Raw genomic sequence first — 16776 nt, 5'->3', positions numbered from 1 at the left:
TGTTAGAGTTTACTCACCTACTCAGCTCCCTGTTTATTTACTCTGTTCTCTGTGTTCCTGACCTTCTGCGCCTGACCTCAAATATTTTCCTGCTTACTGTTTTTGTACTACGCCGCCTGATTGTTGCTGACCTGGTTTGTCTGACACTTCTTATTGTGTTTGTCTGTCTGTCCGTGCTTTGTGTTCCACGTATCGAGAGTAGGGAATGCCTTGGTGGTTGTCCGCAGTCGCCTAGGACTGTCTTGTGGCAAGAAGGCAGGGACAGTGGGTGGGGTCAGCAGTCTGACAAACACTGTCCGTGTTTGTCAGACTGCCTTTGCCATACCTGACGCTTACAGCTAATAAGGGCATTTGGTGCACTGGGGGCTATACAATTGCCCTTAAACAGCTAAGCAAAGAAGCATACTAAAAAGGGTAGTGATCTGCGACCCCTGCCCTCAAGGAACACAATGGCAAATGAGATACCTTTCTGTTAGTTTCCCTCTAACAAAATGTAAACTGCGAGAACAATGCCTTCTTAGAATGTTTCTGGCAGTTATTTGTTTAAATTAAAAAAAAAAAAAAAAAAAATTAAAAAGTAAAACCCCCATTGTTGTAGGATTATTATTTTTTTTTTGCTGTCTTATTTTTTTAGTCTGATAGAGATGTGTTTCCTAATCATATTACTATCAGTATTGCTGATTTTTGTATGAATTAATAATTTTTCATCATGGCAAAATATAACATTTTCAATCACTTAATTAACTCCTTCCCAGCATGTGACACACATGTACATCATAAAGTCAGAGACGGCAGAAACCAGCTGTACTCAAGTCCTCTAAGGATACTAATACTTTTTTTTTATTAAAAAATTTTTTTAACAAATCAACAATTATTTTTTAGTTTATCATGTAAAAACTAACAATAGGTATCACCCTTTCTGTCAACATATAAACTATCAAACTATATATTTTTACATTTTCTTTTTCAGGTTCTGCTCTTGAATTGCATCTAAAGACCAGAAAACTAAAAAAGAATCCCATTGAAGTAGAGGCAGTGTTCACAGACGCATAAAGTACAGCCGTTGTTGCCGATGGCAGAAACGTCCGTACTTTTACGTAGTGTGAACATAGCCTTAAGATAGGAACCAATGGGTGTCTACACATAGACAAATATAGAAAATGCAGTTGTGCTCAAAAGTTTACATACCCCGGCAGAATTTTTGCTTTTTTTTGTCCTTTTTTTCAGAGAATATGAATAACACAAAAACCTTTTTTTTTTCACTCATGGTTAGTGTTGGGTGAAGCCATTTATTGTCAAACTACTTTTTTTTCTCTTTTTAAATCATAATGATGGCCAAAAACATCTAAATGACAAACTTGTCATAACAAATTTGTCCCCATCTGATAACACTTGCCACCATTTACAACCTTTTACTAACAATGAAATTGGTGGGAAACTTACCGTCACTACTTCTCCTTCATCTGATGCTGTTACGGCCACAGCTGCTAGTGCGGATTCTTTAGCTGCTTTAATTATTGCCTGTTGAGTCTCTCGATTGGTAAAATAATTTACTGCTGCAAACTCAATGAGTGCGGAGAAGACAAATGCGAAGCACACAGCTATGAACCAATCCATGGCAGTTGCGTAGGACACCTTTGGGAAAGAGTGTCTTGCGCTGATACTTAAAGTGGTCATTGTTAGAACTGTTGTAATTCCTTCAAAGCAAAATAAAAATGACAGAATAAAAATTGTATACAGAATTGTAAAACTAGATAAAAGAATGAAAAAAAAAACTAAAGAGGTTGTTTATGATTAGAAAAACAAACAAACAAAATAATTAAATAAAATAAAACTTCACTCTTCAAGAAACAATGCCTTTCATGTCTATGGGCTGTGTCTGATATTGCAACTTTTTGCCATTTAATAGAATGGGGCTGCAATTCTGGATACTGGCAATTGACAAGCAAGGTGGTGTTTCGGGAATACAACACCAATTTTTTTAATATCAAACAACCTGTTTATCACTTGAATGTTTAAAAAAGTTTAGCATAGTTACAAAACTAGTCTAAGCACCATACCAGCAACAGTCCTTGCTGGAACCGATTCCTTGTTGATCCAAAACACAACTTGAGACAAGACAACAGTCATGCTGCATGGGATGTATGTATGGATGATGTAATACCCTATTTTCCTTCGGAGATAGAACAACACAACTTGCTGAGAATATTCACCTACAACAAACAAGCAATGAATGACAGATGAATGGTGACATGGATGTTATTGAAGTTCCACTAAACACAATTCATACCAAAAACTGTTCTGGCTGGAACAGATTCCTTGTTGATCCAAAAAGAAACCTGGGAAAGAATGACGGTCATTATGCAAGGGATATAGGTTTGTATGACAAAATAGCCCATTTTTCTTTGCAGATGGAAATGTACCGTCATTACAACATATTCACCTGTTGATGAGAAATATAGAGCCACAATGATTTTAATACTCTTGAATATAATGGTTTAATATCTAAACCTGTAATGTTACTTCACATAAAAACACATTTGATCATAAGTTAGGTCCTATGCACAAGTTTAGAAAGTACTTGGAGTTCTAGCATCCTTTTACAAACAATACCCATTACAATTCCCTATGCCATCTTTACAAAATTAAAGTAACAAATGCCTAATTTATGTGGGTCCCCGCAGCCCCTAAAGTTAGCTTTACTCGACCTATGTTTGCTATGCATAGTTTGCTTGCAAGTCTTAGATTTCTGTTATAACTAGTGATGAGTGAATAGTGAAAAATTTGAATATTCAATATTCGTACGAATATCTCCCCGATATTCGAATATTCGATCCCATTAAAGTCTATGGGAACAAGTATTCGTTTATTGAAAAACATCTTTTTGACCACTTGAAGGAAAAAAACGGAAGTAGGGAGTTTGAACGCTTATCGAATATTTATCGAATTTTTGGCGAACCATTCGATAATATTCGATAAATTAAATACCTTACTATTCGATTGAATATCTATTCCATTGAACAGTATTTGCTCATCACTAGTTATAACCATTCCTCTGACCAAGGGGTAGTTAAGGCACTCATCTTTCCCTTCCTAATCCCTCTGCTGTCTTAGATCCCCCCCCCCCGACCTTCTTTATGTCTCCAGGGTCTTGTTAGTGGTATAAGACTCTCAGCCAGAACCTCTGACTTCTTTTTATAAAAATTCACAGTCTCCCAATGACTTGAAAAAATATAGGAGCTTTAATCTTTTTATAGTTCAGATATCCCACCCAAGACAAATGTTTCAACATCCCTTCTGAAATATTGACTGAACTACTCTATTCACATCAGCTCTCGAAACAATTAATCCATTTTTATACCAATCTTTTTTCTTTAGATAGGCTACTGACACAATCTAAATTCCTATGCACCCAAACTACTGTACATTTCCCTCTCATACATTCCTGCAGTCTGTGGGTTACTATGTAATGAAAAAACTGCTGCATCTAGACAAGGCATGAACATGGCCTTCATTAAAGAGGAACCTAAATGGGTTGTCCTAGCAAAAGAAAAATTAAGGACACAAGATATAACAGGCAATGTTTCATTCCTCCTGGAACTTTCTCAAGCCAATAGGTCTCTGAATGAAGCATCTGAATAACTGGCCTTTTTGGACGTTTCACTCAGAGACTTATTGGCTTGAGAAAGGTCTGGGAGAACCAAAACATTGCCTTGTATGAACTTTTAATATCCCTTCACTTAGACAGGAATAGAACTTTGGCCAGTGGGGAAGTGCTCACTCCATCTTCCCAGTTAGCTTCTTCAGTCCCTACAGGCAATTAACCCTTATTTTTTTAAGCTATGTCCTGATGGGAGGTGTGTGTGTCTTTGTATGTATGTGTGTGTGCTTGCGTGCTTGGGGGGGGGGGGGGGGGGGGCAGCGGGGAATAGGTGGTCCTCTCTTATTTCATCTGCTAAGTTTCCTTTCACTTCCAAAATACCCTTCTAATATTTTATTACTTTTCTTAATACTCTATAAAATGTTATTTTAAAGGTAAATAGTATTTACTAAATAGTATAGTTTACTAGATACCAACAAAATAGCCTTTATCTGAAGCCTGCATGTATATACAAACACTGCAGGCTGCTTGTTACCATTATGTACGCTCTTATCTATAAGACAGCTCTCTCTCTCTCTCTCATGATTTTAGCCCACTTTCTTAAAAAGCTCTAAATAAACAAATAACATAAATTTAAGGCTGAGGGTTCACATATTGTAAAATGAAAAGATGGTAGTTAAGGGAGAGTACTGGATGACCATCTGTACCACACAAAACCAATCAGGGTGCCAATCCAGGTGCATAAACACAAAGGAATTAAGGCCCCAGGAGAGTTAAACTTCCAGTCTAATAAAGCTGTTTCCTTATGGTTCACCTGTCATACAGTTCATCCTAGAGTGAGAAACAAACAGAATGGTAATCCAGCTTTCCTGTAGTGATAGTCATTTTGTTAGCCCAGAGTTCCAGTCTTGTTGCCAGCACTAGCTCATGTACCCTTACTATGAGTCAGTACCTTTAACCACCATAGATGTCACTGCTGAGCTCAGTTATATGGATGTGATATACAGTATACTGTTCTAGTTCATTCTCCTGGCACATTTAGTTTGGTAGTTCATAGGTCACATAATAATCCATCACCTATGAAACTCCAAGAAGGTAGTGCTGTAAATCAGTGCTTCTCAAACTTTTTCTACTGGAGCCTCACTCAACAGACCAAGGCAATGCCTGGGCCTCATCAGACCGACCAAGAGGGTGCCTGAGTCTCACTATCTGTGGTGAAAGTCCATTTTAAAGCTGAAAATAATGCTAGAGCTAGCTTTCACCCATCTCCCAAGCTCTAGATAATACAGAAAGTATGAAATAAATTAATAATATTGCCAAAATTTTGATTTTTGCAAAGAGCAAAAGGACTGTGCAGATCAGTTACTTTTGTGAAAATTGGCTCCCAAGCTGGGCCTCACCAACAACTAGGGGGCGCCTCACAGTTTGAGAAGCACTTCTGTAAATTACAGCCATGTTGGAACCTATACTTTTTACTGTTTACTCCACCTGGTATCTTGATCATGCAAAAATCTTTTAGCAACATTTGTTTCTGGAATTTTGCCACCAATAGAAGTTGCTCGTTACAAAAAAAAAAAAAAAAAAATCTGATCTGATTATGATATCCCCTATTACTTTATTGACTCCCAGTTAAGTTCTAGCTGCAGTGTTTTTGGATAAAAGAAAATGCAATTAAGTTTTAACCTTTTGAGGATGCATAATATACCGGTATGTCATGTGTCCGCAAAAGGTGTTCAGAGCGGGACCGCGACTATTAGCGGGCACGGCCTGATCGCTGTGCCCGCTAATTAAGTAATAGGATACAACTGTCAAAGGGGGGCTTCTAGTATAAGTGTAAAAAAAAAAAAAAAGTGTTGTTATCAATAAAACGCCCCTAATAAAAGTTTGAATTACCCCCCTTTTCCCATGTTTTAAATAAAAGTAAATAAATAAATAAATAAATAAACATGTTTGGTATCGCCGCGTCCGTAATTGCCCGAACTATTAATTAATCACATTCCTGATCTCGCACGGTAAACAGCGTAAGCGCCCAAAAAATCACAAAGTGCAAAATTGCGCATTTTTGGTCATATCAAATCCAGAAAAAATTTAATAAAAAGTGATCAAAAAGTCGCATATGCGCAATCAAGATACCAATAGAAAGAACACATCATTGCGCAAAAAATGACACCTCACACAGCACCATAGACAAAAGCGTTATAAGTATGGCAATGGAGTAGAGATGAGCGAACCTCGAGCATGCTCGAGTCCATCCGAACCCGAGCTTTCGGCATTTGATTAGCGGCTCAAGCAGCTTGATCATTGGCTGCTCAAGTTGGATAAAGCCCTAAGGCTATGTGGAAAACATGGATATAGTCATTGGCTGTATCCATGTTTTTTAGACAACCTTTGAGCTTTATCCAAGTTCAGCAGCCACCGCTAATCAAATGCCGAACGTTCGGGTTCGGATGAACTCGAACCCGAACGCGGTTCGCTCATCTCTAGAATGGAGCAATTTTTAGGAACATATATTTGTTTACAATGGTTTGAATTTTTTACAAGCCATCAGATAAAAGAAAAGTTATTCATGTTCTATATCGTTGTAATCGTAACGACTTGAGGAACATGCATAACAAGTCAGTTTTACCCCAGGGCGAATGGCGTAAAAACAAATACCCCCCCCCCCCCCCCCAATTAAAAGAAATGCGTTTTTTTTTTTTTTTTTCAATTTCATCACACATTGAATTTTTTCCTGGTTTTGCAGTGTACTTTATGCAAAAATTCAGCCTGTCATTGCAAAGTACAATTAGTGACGCAGCAAATAAGGACTCATGGGGGTTTCTAGGTGGAAAAATGCAAGAGCTTTGGCCTTTTAAACACAAGAAGGGAAAAACGAAAACGCAAAACGAAAATTTGCTCCGTCCTTAAGAGGTTAAAAGCAGAAAGAGCATTAAAGTACTTAGATTTTAGATCTAGTTTAATTTTAGAATCAGTATTAGGCTATGTTCGAACAACGTCAAAAATATTAAAAAAAGGCGTCCGATTTTCATATTTACAATAACGCCCGTTTTTGCCGAGATTTAACTGACTGCAATGCAATGCATTGAACATGATCATGATTTTCGGACGTCTTTTGCAAACAGCTGACATTTTTTATTTGTAGTTCACACACAGTTTTCCTTTTGTCACCATTCTGTCTCCGCTTTTGCTATTAAATTCAATGGACTTTTCAATTAAGCCCCCATCCAACGGCCGATTAGTAACCAAACTAGAATAATGTGCAAACACCCGTCAATGCACTAAGGGGAGGTCAGGCAGCTAAATAACGTCCGTTATTTTAGACTCAAAATGACGGATGTCATTTTAAACGGAGATGAAAAACCGTTGTGTGTACATAGCCTTAGAGTTCAGTATGACACAATTTATTTTATTAGTGATTAATTTTACCAAAAATAATAGCTAATGAAATGTCATCATTTTAACAAAATAATATCTCATCCAAGCAGCCAGCATTAAATGCTCTGAGTGTGATAGAACAGGTCTGTTTCTGGTCAGTTCTTATCAGTAATTTTAGAGCCAGTGATATAATGAACTAAATGAGCTGATCTTCTGAACTATTCTTTTAATTGAACTAGTTAATAGTGAACCAAAACATGCTAAGATTATAAGGTTTAGACATTTGAAGGCAGACTTAGCAAATGGCTTACATTGCCTATGCATCCTCAATAACCATCAACCGGACAATTTGTCCGACAGTTATCTCTTTTATTTTTCACATACACATATATTTGTATTTTTGTAGCTCAATTGATTTACCCCGTACTCAACACAGTGAGCTTTTTCTGAAATTGTAATCTTATATTTGTGCCCTGACTGTATGTGCTACTTTGGCACTGAAATTAAAAGTAAAAAAAAACTAAACAAAAGAAAGAATAGTTTATTGACATATTATCAGTTACCTGTATTAGATTTCAAAGTTTCACTGGAAACCGTTTGTCCAATCAGATCATATTGTAGAAGACTGGAAGACTCTTCTGGTACTTCAACTGAGTACAGAGGACCCTTTTTCCATGTATAAATAATTTCACTTTTGGGATAGGCATCTGTGAGGATGAAAAATAATATTTTAGGATAACTAAAAATATTTATGACTTACCTATATTTACACATAAACGGAAAGCTTCAGATGGTGTCTTATGTGTATATATCCTAAACTTCTTATTGCCTAGGAACTCTTACTTTAATATTAACTTTATATGCCCCTATAAGTATCACAATAGAACCTATAGTGCTTGTCAATTTACTTCAATAATTCAAATTCACAAGAATTGTAATGTGAGAAAGCAGGCTACACACACACAAACACACACACACACACACACACACACACACACACACACACTGGCATATTGCCTCCCAACCCTTTTATTCTTGGAGGGTTCAGCCAAGTCTGGCTGCAGCTTATTCCACCCCATAGGGAATACATGGATATTCCGCCATACTAAATGTTCTTGTGTATGGGAAGGATGTAAGAGTTTAGCAGACAGTTATTGTATGGCTCACATAGTCACTATGGTGGCCCCAGACAGCTTAGCTTAGTTGACAGGTATACACAACTAGGTAGAGTGCTGTTGAGTCCAGTGCTGGCAATGAGGGGAGGGGCTGTCTGGGACCACTCTGGTCCTAGCTGTTTTTTAAACTCTCACTTTTCTGAAATGGTTATAATAGAGGAGCCTATCGTGACTTAATTCTGCCCAATGGCTTAGACTGAATAAAATTGATGACAGGTTCCATTAAACTCCATTAGGATAATGGTTAGATTTTGACAGTAGTGTGGTTTCTTTTTATTTATTTATTTTTTAAACTGTGCACCCAACTACACATTATTAAAGTACAGATATTTTAGACTACAAATATACCAAGATGGACACTTTGATCCAGAGTATTCCGCACATATATCAATCAATCAATAAACAGGAAAAATGTATTCACTTAAGAAAAAAATAACGCCCGTCTATATAATGGAATGCCTGCCTTTGCCAAACATTGCCCAAACATAGCCTATAACTAATCTAATCTGATTTAATCAAACTAATCTTTCTTATCTGCCAAGGATCCTAGGCAAACAAAACCTATAATACCATTATGTTAAGGACGGAATCAAGTTAGGCTTCGTTCATAATATTGTTATGCTGCCCTATTCTAAAATAAATGATTATATGTGTCCAATAGACCACTATTGATCCTGTAAAGGCGGAAACCGTGACTATAGTGTAAGCAAAGCTTAGATAAACTAATAAACTAGGAATAAATTAAGAAAAAGAAAAAAAATACTAATTGGTTAAACATTAGCCCCTGGCATGTATACAACAATAGGCTATGTTCACACAATGTCAAAAATAGAGAAAAGATGGCCGATTTTCATATTTAAAATGGCGGCTGTTTTTGCCGGGATTTAACTGACTGCAGTGGCAATGCATTGAAGTCACTGGAAAGACGGATGTCCAATGCACACAATGTATTGAATAACGGACGCTTTTGCCACGGACGTCAAAATAATGAACATTATTATTATTTTCAGGCGTCTTTTGAAAACAGTGGACATTTTTATTAGTGATGAGCGAACTGGTTCGGCCGGCATGGGATCCGGGTCGTATTTTTCAAAAAGTCTGAGTCCGATCGGATTCGAATTTTTGGAAGTCCGCTCCGATTTTTATTTTTTTTTTTGCTTTCTAAAATGGCAGCCACCATTTTAGAAAGCAGGAAGTGTTCCCGATGGGAAAAACGCTTTCCCATGATGCCCGGAACACATCTAATCAGCAGGGATGTTGCACTAGCCCACCCCCTGTGACGCTGGTATATCTTTAAGAGGAGCGGTCACATGACCGCATGAGGCAGTGTGCTGAGAGATAGGAAGGAAACTGTTACTAGTGCACACAGCTCGTCAGTGACAAAACCCTTTTAATCGTCGTGCTGCTGTTCTTAGAAGATATTCAACAAACGCAAAGCCAAAACGAATATTAGGGCAAAAGATAGATAGGTAGATTGATAGGTAGATAGATAGATAAGGCATAGGAGAGTAAAGGGTGCACAGAACAAAAACGCCAGAAAGAAAATAGAAACCACAAAAGTTTTCTCAACCTTAGTGTCAAATAAACCTCTAGTGTATTTCTGTATAAAAGTAAAAAAAAAGTGCTATACAGATATTCAAGTACTATAATGGCACCCTTGCGAGAGTGTATATGACATACGTGGCTTCCTGAGACACAATATTTATCTCTTGTGCAGTTTTCCTATTTTTTCCTATTAAATTCAATGGACTTTTCAATTCAGACACACCCAAAGTTCAATTAGTAACCCAAACTAAAATAATGTGCAAACACCAGAGACCAGACTGCTAAATAACATTCGTTATTTTAGACTCAAAATAACGGACGTCCTTTTAAACTGAGCTGAAAAAACGTTGTGTGAACATAGCCATATAAAGTATCCAAAAAAATCATAGTCTAAAGTTCTCACATTAGATATATCCATTTCACTTACAACTGCCAAATTTCAGGGGGCATGCATGTCCGTCCATGGGAAAATTCATTAGCCGCATTGGACATTCTGCTTTAATAGTCAACCTGAAATAAAGATATAATGATTAATAGCATTACATTAGTAGCATTTATAGAATAATAATTGAGGGGGGTTCAATTGTTTGCACATCAATCGATCACTAAGATGCAGCTCCCTTGTACCTTGGGCGAATGAAGAACCAGTGTGTTTGTTAGACCATAGTTATGTTTCATCTATTTCCTGTTGATAGGGGATAAAATTTTATCTTGCGACAACATCCTAAATTACACCCTAAAGCTGCTGAAAATCCTCACTTCCTGGTCCACTCTGTCTCAACTCCTTTGTCCTCCCTCTCCTTTCTGAGACACAGAGCACATGATGTTCTGTTGCCAGGCAAGCTGTAACAGCTCTTCGGGGGATCAACAGCCTCTCCTGAGTAGTAGAGGGAAAAGGAGGCACTGTTGTTTCATCTCTTTCTCTATCTAATCTATCTATGTAGATGGATCGATGGATAGATAGATACCCAACAGTTGGCTCTGAGGTACAGTGCATGCTGGGAGATCATTTTTAAAAGTTTAATTCTGGGGCTAACTGCAGTATAGACAAGTAGGAAAGGTGTCAATCGATGGGGGATTGGTGAGTGCATCTATAGGATTTTTGTATATTTTTATGGCATCACAAGGGTTAGCCTTTAGGTTGCTTGACATAAAAAAGAAGTACATGTATGAGTATACAGACTGTAGTCGTATAGCTAATAATATCCCATACCCTAACAATTACTACAAAAGGGGACCCCATTTACCCTAATCATGTTGGCTAAATAGGAAAGAGGGAAAGTGAAGATTGCCCAAGTTTGATCAATTTAGTTATTTTTTTCAGAAAGTAGCTTTTTTTTTTTTATTAACACCATTCATTTTATCATATAATGTATTGGGAAACTAAACAAAAACAACTTGTTAAAATGTGGGGCTGTAAAAACATGGTAAATTTAATTTGAAGGTCAGTAAGATAATAGTGATACAAACCACATATAATTTTTGTTGTGCCAAAATTGTTTGCATTGCCTAACATCTTTTTTATTTTTTAGTCTCTGAAGCTATGTTGGTCTTCTTTGTAACAGGAAGACCTTTCATTTTTATTAATACTATTTTTTGTAGATTTAAAGTGATTTGTAAATTAACCTAAAGTGTTATTACGCTCATTATCTACTGAGATATTTTCATTTAAAAAAATATTGTGTGAACATAGCCTAAAAGTGACTAAAAACAACAACCGCACGGCATATGGGTACAAATAGAATCCGCTCCAATTTGTAATTTCTAAGCCCGTACTGATATGTCTAACCAGTTTCTTCTAGTGATGTTCCTAAACATTGGTGGCAAGAGGTGGCTTGCTTTCTAAAAACACCCAAATAGGATGTCTAATTGTTGTAAATGACAATTTCAGAAACAGCATGAGCTAGGGGATCAGGCTCAGATAGTACTGGGGGCTCCCCATTCTACAAACAACTGTCTAGACCTGGATCTATTAGACATGGCATACTTTTTGAATATGCAATAATAAATGTTTGAGATGGGAATACCCATTTAAATGTATGAGTAAATCTTAAAAATCTCCAATATCTAGAAAATCTGAAATTTTCTCTATTTGGATGGGTAAGTGACATACCACAACCCACAACAGAGATGAGTAAACTTAAAGTAAATTTGGATGAACCCGAACCTGATGGCTCGTCCATTGATTGCTTTTGTCTGCAGCCTGGGAAAGTCCAGAATTACAGTCATAGGTCTTCTAGGGAAATATTCATAAGAACGGCAGAACGGCCAAGCCATCAGGTTTTGAGTTCTGCCAACTCTATTGTAAATTATCCTATTAATTTAAGATGCCTGCTCTTAATAAACTTTCTAGGTTCTTGCTTCATTAAATAGATAACTCAAGGAGGGGGGGCAGTGGTAAAATATAATATAATAATATATATATATATATATATATATATATATATATATATATATAGTACTTTATTTATTTAAAACAACCTCTTTATAGTGAATAATAACTGGAGGGCATTTGTGGCCATGAAGAGTTAAGTGGCTTGATTGTCCTGTGGCTTGCACGGTTCAGTGGAGCACCATTACTTATTACTCCTATCATAACTAATTCTCATCATTTTATCTAAACACCCCCCTTTGTAAAATGACATAGTTGGTGGTCTACAAGATTACAATTTTCCAGATGACCTATTTTGACTCATTTTTTTAACACTCATTATCAAGGTCAACTAAATTTTTACATCCTGTTAGGGTTTGACATTTATGGGTGATTTAGTATATACCACGTGAAAATGTCATACGGAAACAATTTTTAAAATGCATTTTAAAAATGTAGAAACTATTTCATCGCAGACTTAAAAAAAGTTGTTTCAAATGTGATTTCCTCACCTCATTGTGTAGAGGATTGTCCCATTCTGCATGATTCTGAAAAGTTTATTAGGGGTGGTCATATTGTGAGAGATTGACCTCTTCCCATTTCTGAAAAAAGTATCGGGAGTCCAAATCTTACTGACCATTAAATTATTTAATCTAAGTATTTCTGGTGGGCCGTCAAATTTAAGTCGCTCATCAATCCACGTCTGTCGAAAAAAAACATCCATTGTATATTCCTAGAGGAAAATTAAGACCATTAAAGGTTTCAGGCCAAAACACCAGATCCAGTAATTTAATAGACAACTTAACTAGCATGTTAGCCACACTTCTGTCACTGCTTAATGATTTTAATCCTATTACCATTAAGCAGTTACTTAAAAAAGCTACTGCAGGGGGAGGGGGAATGAGTCTTTTACTTAACGTCTCGCTGAACAAAAACTTAATCAAGCAGTACTAAATGGCTTGAATGTTCTAAGGCAAATTAGCAGAAAACCTGTAGAATAATTATATGCAAATATATAACTCTTTGAAAATACTATGTAAAAATTGCCAAAAAGAATAAGGGAGCTTAATACTTATATGTACTACTTTGATAACTATTGATTTTAAAATCAATTTAGTAATGTAATTAATTATAACCTATTGCACAAAATGATTCAAAAAGGTAATGGAAAAAACAAAACATAAACAAAAAATATATATGTGTTGAAAAGATGCATCCAACCTATTACTTTTGTTCTTCACTAGAGAACTTGTACTTTACTTATTTCTTCTACCAAACTGTCCTCAGTGCCGATGCAGCCTGATGTTTTGACCAGATTTTTTTTTTTTTTTTGCTACTGCTGATGCACTTTGACAGTCTTTGTATTGGTTGTTTGTTTATTCCAGAAGTCCATCGGAACTCTTTACAATGACTTCCTTTTGGCAGCAATCTATGCCAGTTTTCCTTGAAGCCTTCTTTGTGAAACATTCTAGAATACCTAGCAACATAACTTACCTTTTGTGCTTAATTTGTCATCATAGAAATTGAACATTATTTTTAGGGAATGAACTTATCCTTTTATACACTTCTTTGAAACTTCTTTTATCATTAAACATCAGAGAATGTATTAGTTCTAACATCATACATCTTTTTAGGATCCTCCTTGGTTGTACATACATTTTTTTGTGTTTTACTTTTTGCCTTTTCACTAACCTAATGGCCAAAATATATTGAACATGTTTTTTTCTTTTTGTGCTTTCCCTTATGAATGATCAGCATTTAAAAAAAAAAAAAAAAAAAAAAAATTTTTTTTTTTTTTACTACAATCAATACAACACAAATTCTGTTGGCTGGTCATAAACGTGTGCCTTATAGATCCTTGCCTTTACTAGTTCCTATAGTAACTTGCATCCATGTCATCCTTGAGTATGGTAGATCTCAAAAATGACTTATCTCATGACAAAATTATTCCTTTTTGTCAATGTTTACTTTTTAATTCATATTGTAAACTACTAATACCAGTGATCCCAACACAACTTAACTGGATACAGAACTCTTAAGTATTTTATTTATGAACAGGTTATACAGTATATATTTAAAGACATTCATTTTATCTTCTTGAATATTAAAGATAGGGTGTTTCAATAGTATTTGAAAATGTCATAACTGGAGACGAGGCAGGTTCATTAGTAAACAAACACGTAATATAAATTTCAAGTTGGACATAATTTTATTACATCATCGATAGAGCCTTCATAAATGACTTTGAAAACTTTAGGTTTCTAATAAATTTTAGCTATTCTACACAACCTAACTTATCTATTGTTTTATGATGATATATATTTTTGTGTGAGTGTATAACATTTGTAATAAATAGGGCACGGATACCTTCTGTAGCATATACAGACAAGAAGATTAGAGTAATCTGTTCTAATCAGTTTGCTTAAGCATTGCTGATGTATTGTAACACAATAGAAGATCCCAGTAACTACAAGTATGTATAACAAGATAGATTCTATTAAATTCAATATAACTTACCATTTCAACATCCGAAACCGGACCAAAGCTTGTTACATAGATATCCGTTTTGACTTCAGTTACACGACCTGAAAGAATAGTTTGTACAGTTTTATCAGAGCTTAAAGGAAATAAGTTTATTTCTACAAACTGAGGGTAAGGTAATAAAAAACAAATATGTTGAGAAAAAAAAAACTATCTATCTATCTATCTATCTATCTATCTATCTTATTCTGTTTACATCACTATTGCAGTTTTCATTCAGGAACTTACACAGTTACATAAGTATATCTGCTTATATCACATAAAGAGAAATTACCTCCAAATCCAGGACGTAGTCTGTTGTCATAGCCATCTAGTAATCTATCCAAAATGCGTGTTATATTTTCAGAGTAAAATATATCATTGGCAGAAGAGTCTCCAAAACCTTTATTTGTCCTGCGAACATTTATGCAGTATATTTAGATGTGCATTCATATAAGTTTCGTTACAATGGCTATATATGCAAATCTGTACTGTCAGTATATGAATCATATGTATCTTAGGTTAATGTTTTTACTTACCATAAGGCAATGCAGTATATCCAGAAGATCAGCCAAGCCATGCCTCGGTGCTTAAAAAATGTCCAGTAAAATCTCTCTGCCCAGTCACCCGTGGCAAGCTTCAAATGCCATAGGTTTTCCTTTTCAATAATCCATCTAAATTTTGACGAAGAACTGTGCAGTACAGATGGAGGCTTTCTCCCCCTTTTGCTCTTTGATTTCCCTTTCAAGGCAAAGACTCAACTGACTTGCTCAGCTGAGGGAATTAGATGTTTGAAGGGACAGTACACGGTTGGAGAGCATTGACAATAATCGAATGAGGCATTATGGGAGATTAAAAGGAAGATATCCACAGCTAGTTTTGGCACAGAATTAGCAGGGACCCGTTAGGAATCTGGACAAGCCACGGTATCTCGCTGATAAAGAAATGGCCCTTGCTCTGGTCATGTGTATTGAAATAGATTCATATGTCAGTATTACAATATGTTGCCTTCTCATTGTAATACGAAACAAAATAAATCACAACTGAACATTTACAGGGCATTGGATATCAAATAATGTAATTGATATAATTGCAGCATTTTCTATAATTCTACATGTAATAAAATTATTTTCAAAATTACATTACATAAAGTCATAATTAAATGGAATGTGGGACAGGAAATTAGCCTATTGTTTAAATAAAATTTTTATGTAAAAATAATTTTTTAAGACATTTTGATATATATTTTTTATTTTACATTTTACTTTCTATATTATAATATATTTCTGAAATCTGCATTTTTCATTATCACCACTAGGGCTAATATTAAAGCGAGACTTCCTATTCTATCTGTGTTGATAGGAGAAGGCTGCTGTAAAGCAGTAGTGCTTAGTAGTACTTCACATTCATCTGAAAGGGACAGGTCCTATTTACTGTCATCCATGCGGCTAGAGCATATCAGGGAACGTTATTAAAATAGCTCAGGCAAGATGGTAGCCCCATAGCAATGCTAAAAAAATGTGGAAAAAAAAGTCAAAAAATGAAAATCTGCATTTAACTCTAATCAGTAGAAGAAAATCTAGGTGAAGCACTCCCTTTAACTCAAGGTAGTTTGAAATAGGGTATCATGAAAGCAAATGGGACCTAAAAGAGCCAGTGTGGCACTGCTTCGAAAAAAAAAACCTGCCAATTTTTATATCTATATGTCATTGCAATAAGGAATATTTTTTTTTAAATAAAAGCATTGGGGCATTGCTTGATGACTAACACCCCAATATGGTACTGTATAGAGACACTAAATGGCTTTGTATGCAAATCTTACAACTCCCTAATGCACATTTTAAAGTGAATGTATAATTAGAAAAAAAAAAACATTATTTAAATCATCTTTTTTATTTTTAATTTTTTATATAACATATATTATGTATAAATAAATCCTAATATATTGCTGTTTTCCACCTGGCCACTAAACCTAATAATCAGCTGACACTTTCTGTTCTTTAGAAAGTTTCACCAGCCTTCAGGCAGGATTACAATAAAAATTGACACCAGTATGTAGATAAGGCCATTAACAATAGGTAATGCTCAGAGCTCATACCCCTCTCCCTCACCACTCCCCTGTACACTGATCTCTGCACACATCACAGTGCATGCCTAAAAAAATCTCCCAGAGAAGTGAATAAAATCAC

At 35.7% G+C, this 16776-nt stretch overlaps 1 protein-coding gene across 1 annotated transcript in view; it reads right to left on the bottom strand.

Moving 5' to 3' along the window:
* Nucleotides 1-14955, bottom strand: part of GABRA6 (gamma-aminobutyric acid type A receptor subunit alpha6) — a 34205-nt gene extending 19250 nt beyond the window's left edge. The window contains exons 1-7 of the mRNA XM_069969730.1: nucleotides 14883-14955; nucleotides 14585-14652; nucleotides 12580-12800; nucleotides 10124-10206; nucleotides 7540-7683; nucleotides 2291-2443; nucleotides 1444-1697 (exon numbers count right to left, since the gene is read on the bottom strand). Coding sequence (XP_069825831.1) covers nucleotides 1444-1697; nucleotides 2291-2443; nucleotides 7540-7683; nucleotides 10124-10206; nucleotides 12580-12800; nucleotides 14585-14587 — 858 coding nt within the window. The 5' untranslated portion in view covers nucleotides 14588-14652; nucleotides 14883-14955. The remainder of the gene's footprint in view (nucleotides 1-1443; nucleotides 1698-2290; nucleotides 2444-7539; nucleotides 7684-10123; nucleotides 10207-12579; nucleotides 12801-14584; nucleotides 14653-14882) is intronic.
* Nucleotides 14956-16776: the final 1821 nt, after the last annotated feature.

This window comes from Dendropsophus ebraccatus, chromosome 1 (genome assembly GCF_027789765.1).
Source record: "Dendropsophus ebraccatus isolate aDenEbr1 chromosome 1, aDenEbr1.pat, whole genome shotgun sequence".
NCBI classification, from domain to species: Eukaryota; Metazoa; Chordata; class Amphibia; order Anura; family Hylidae; genus Dendropsophus; species Dendropsophus ebraccatus.
This window is presented reverse-complemented; position numbering and strand designations above follow the sequence as displayed.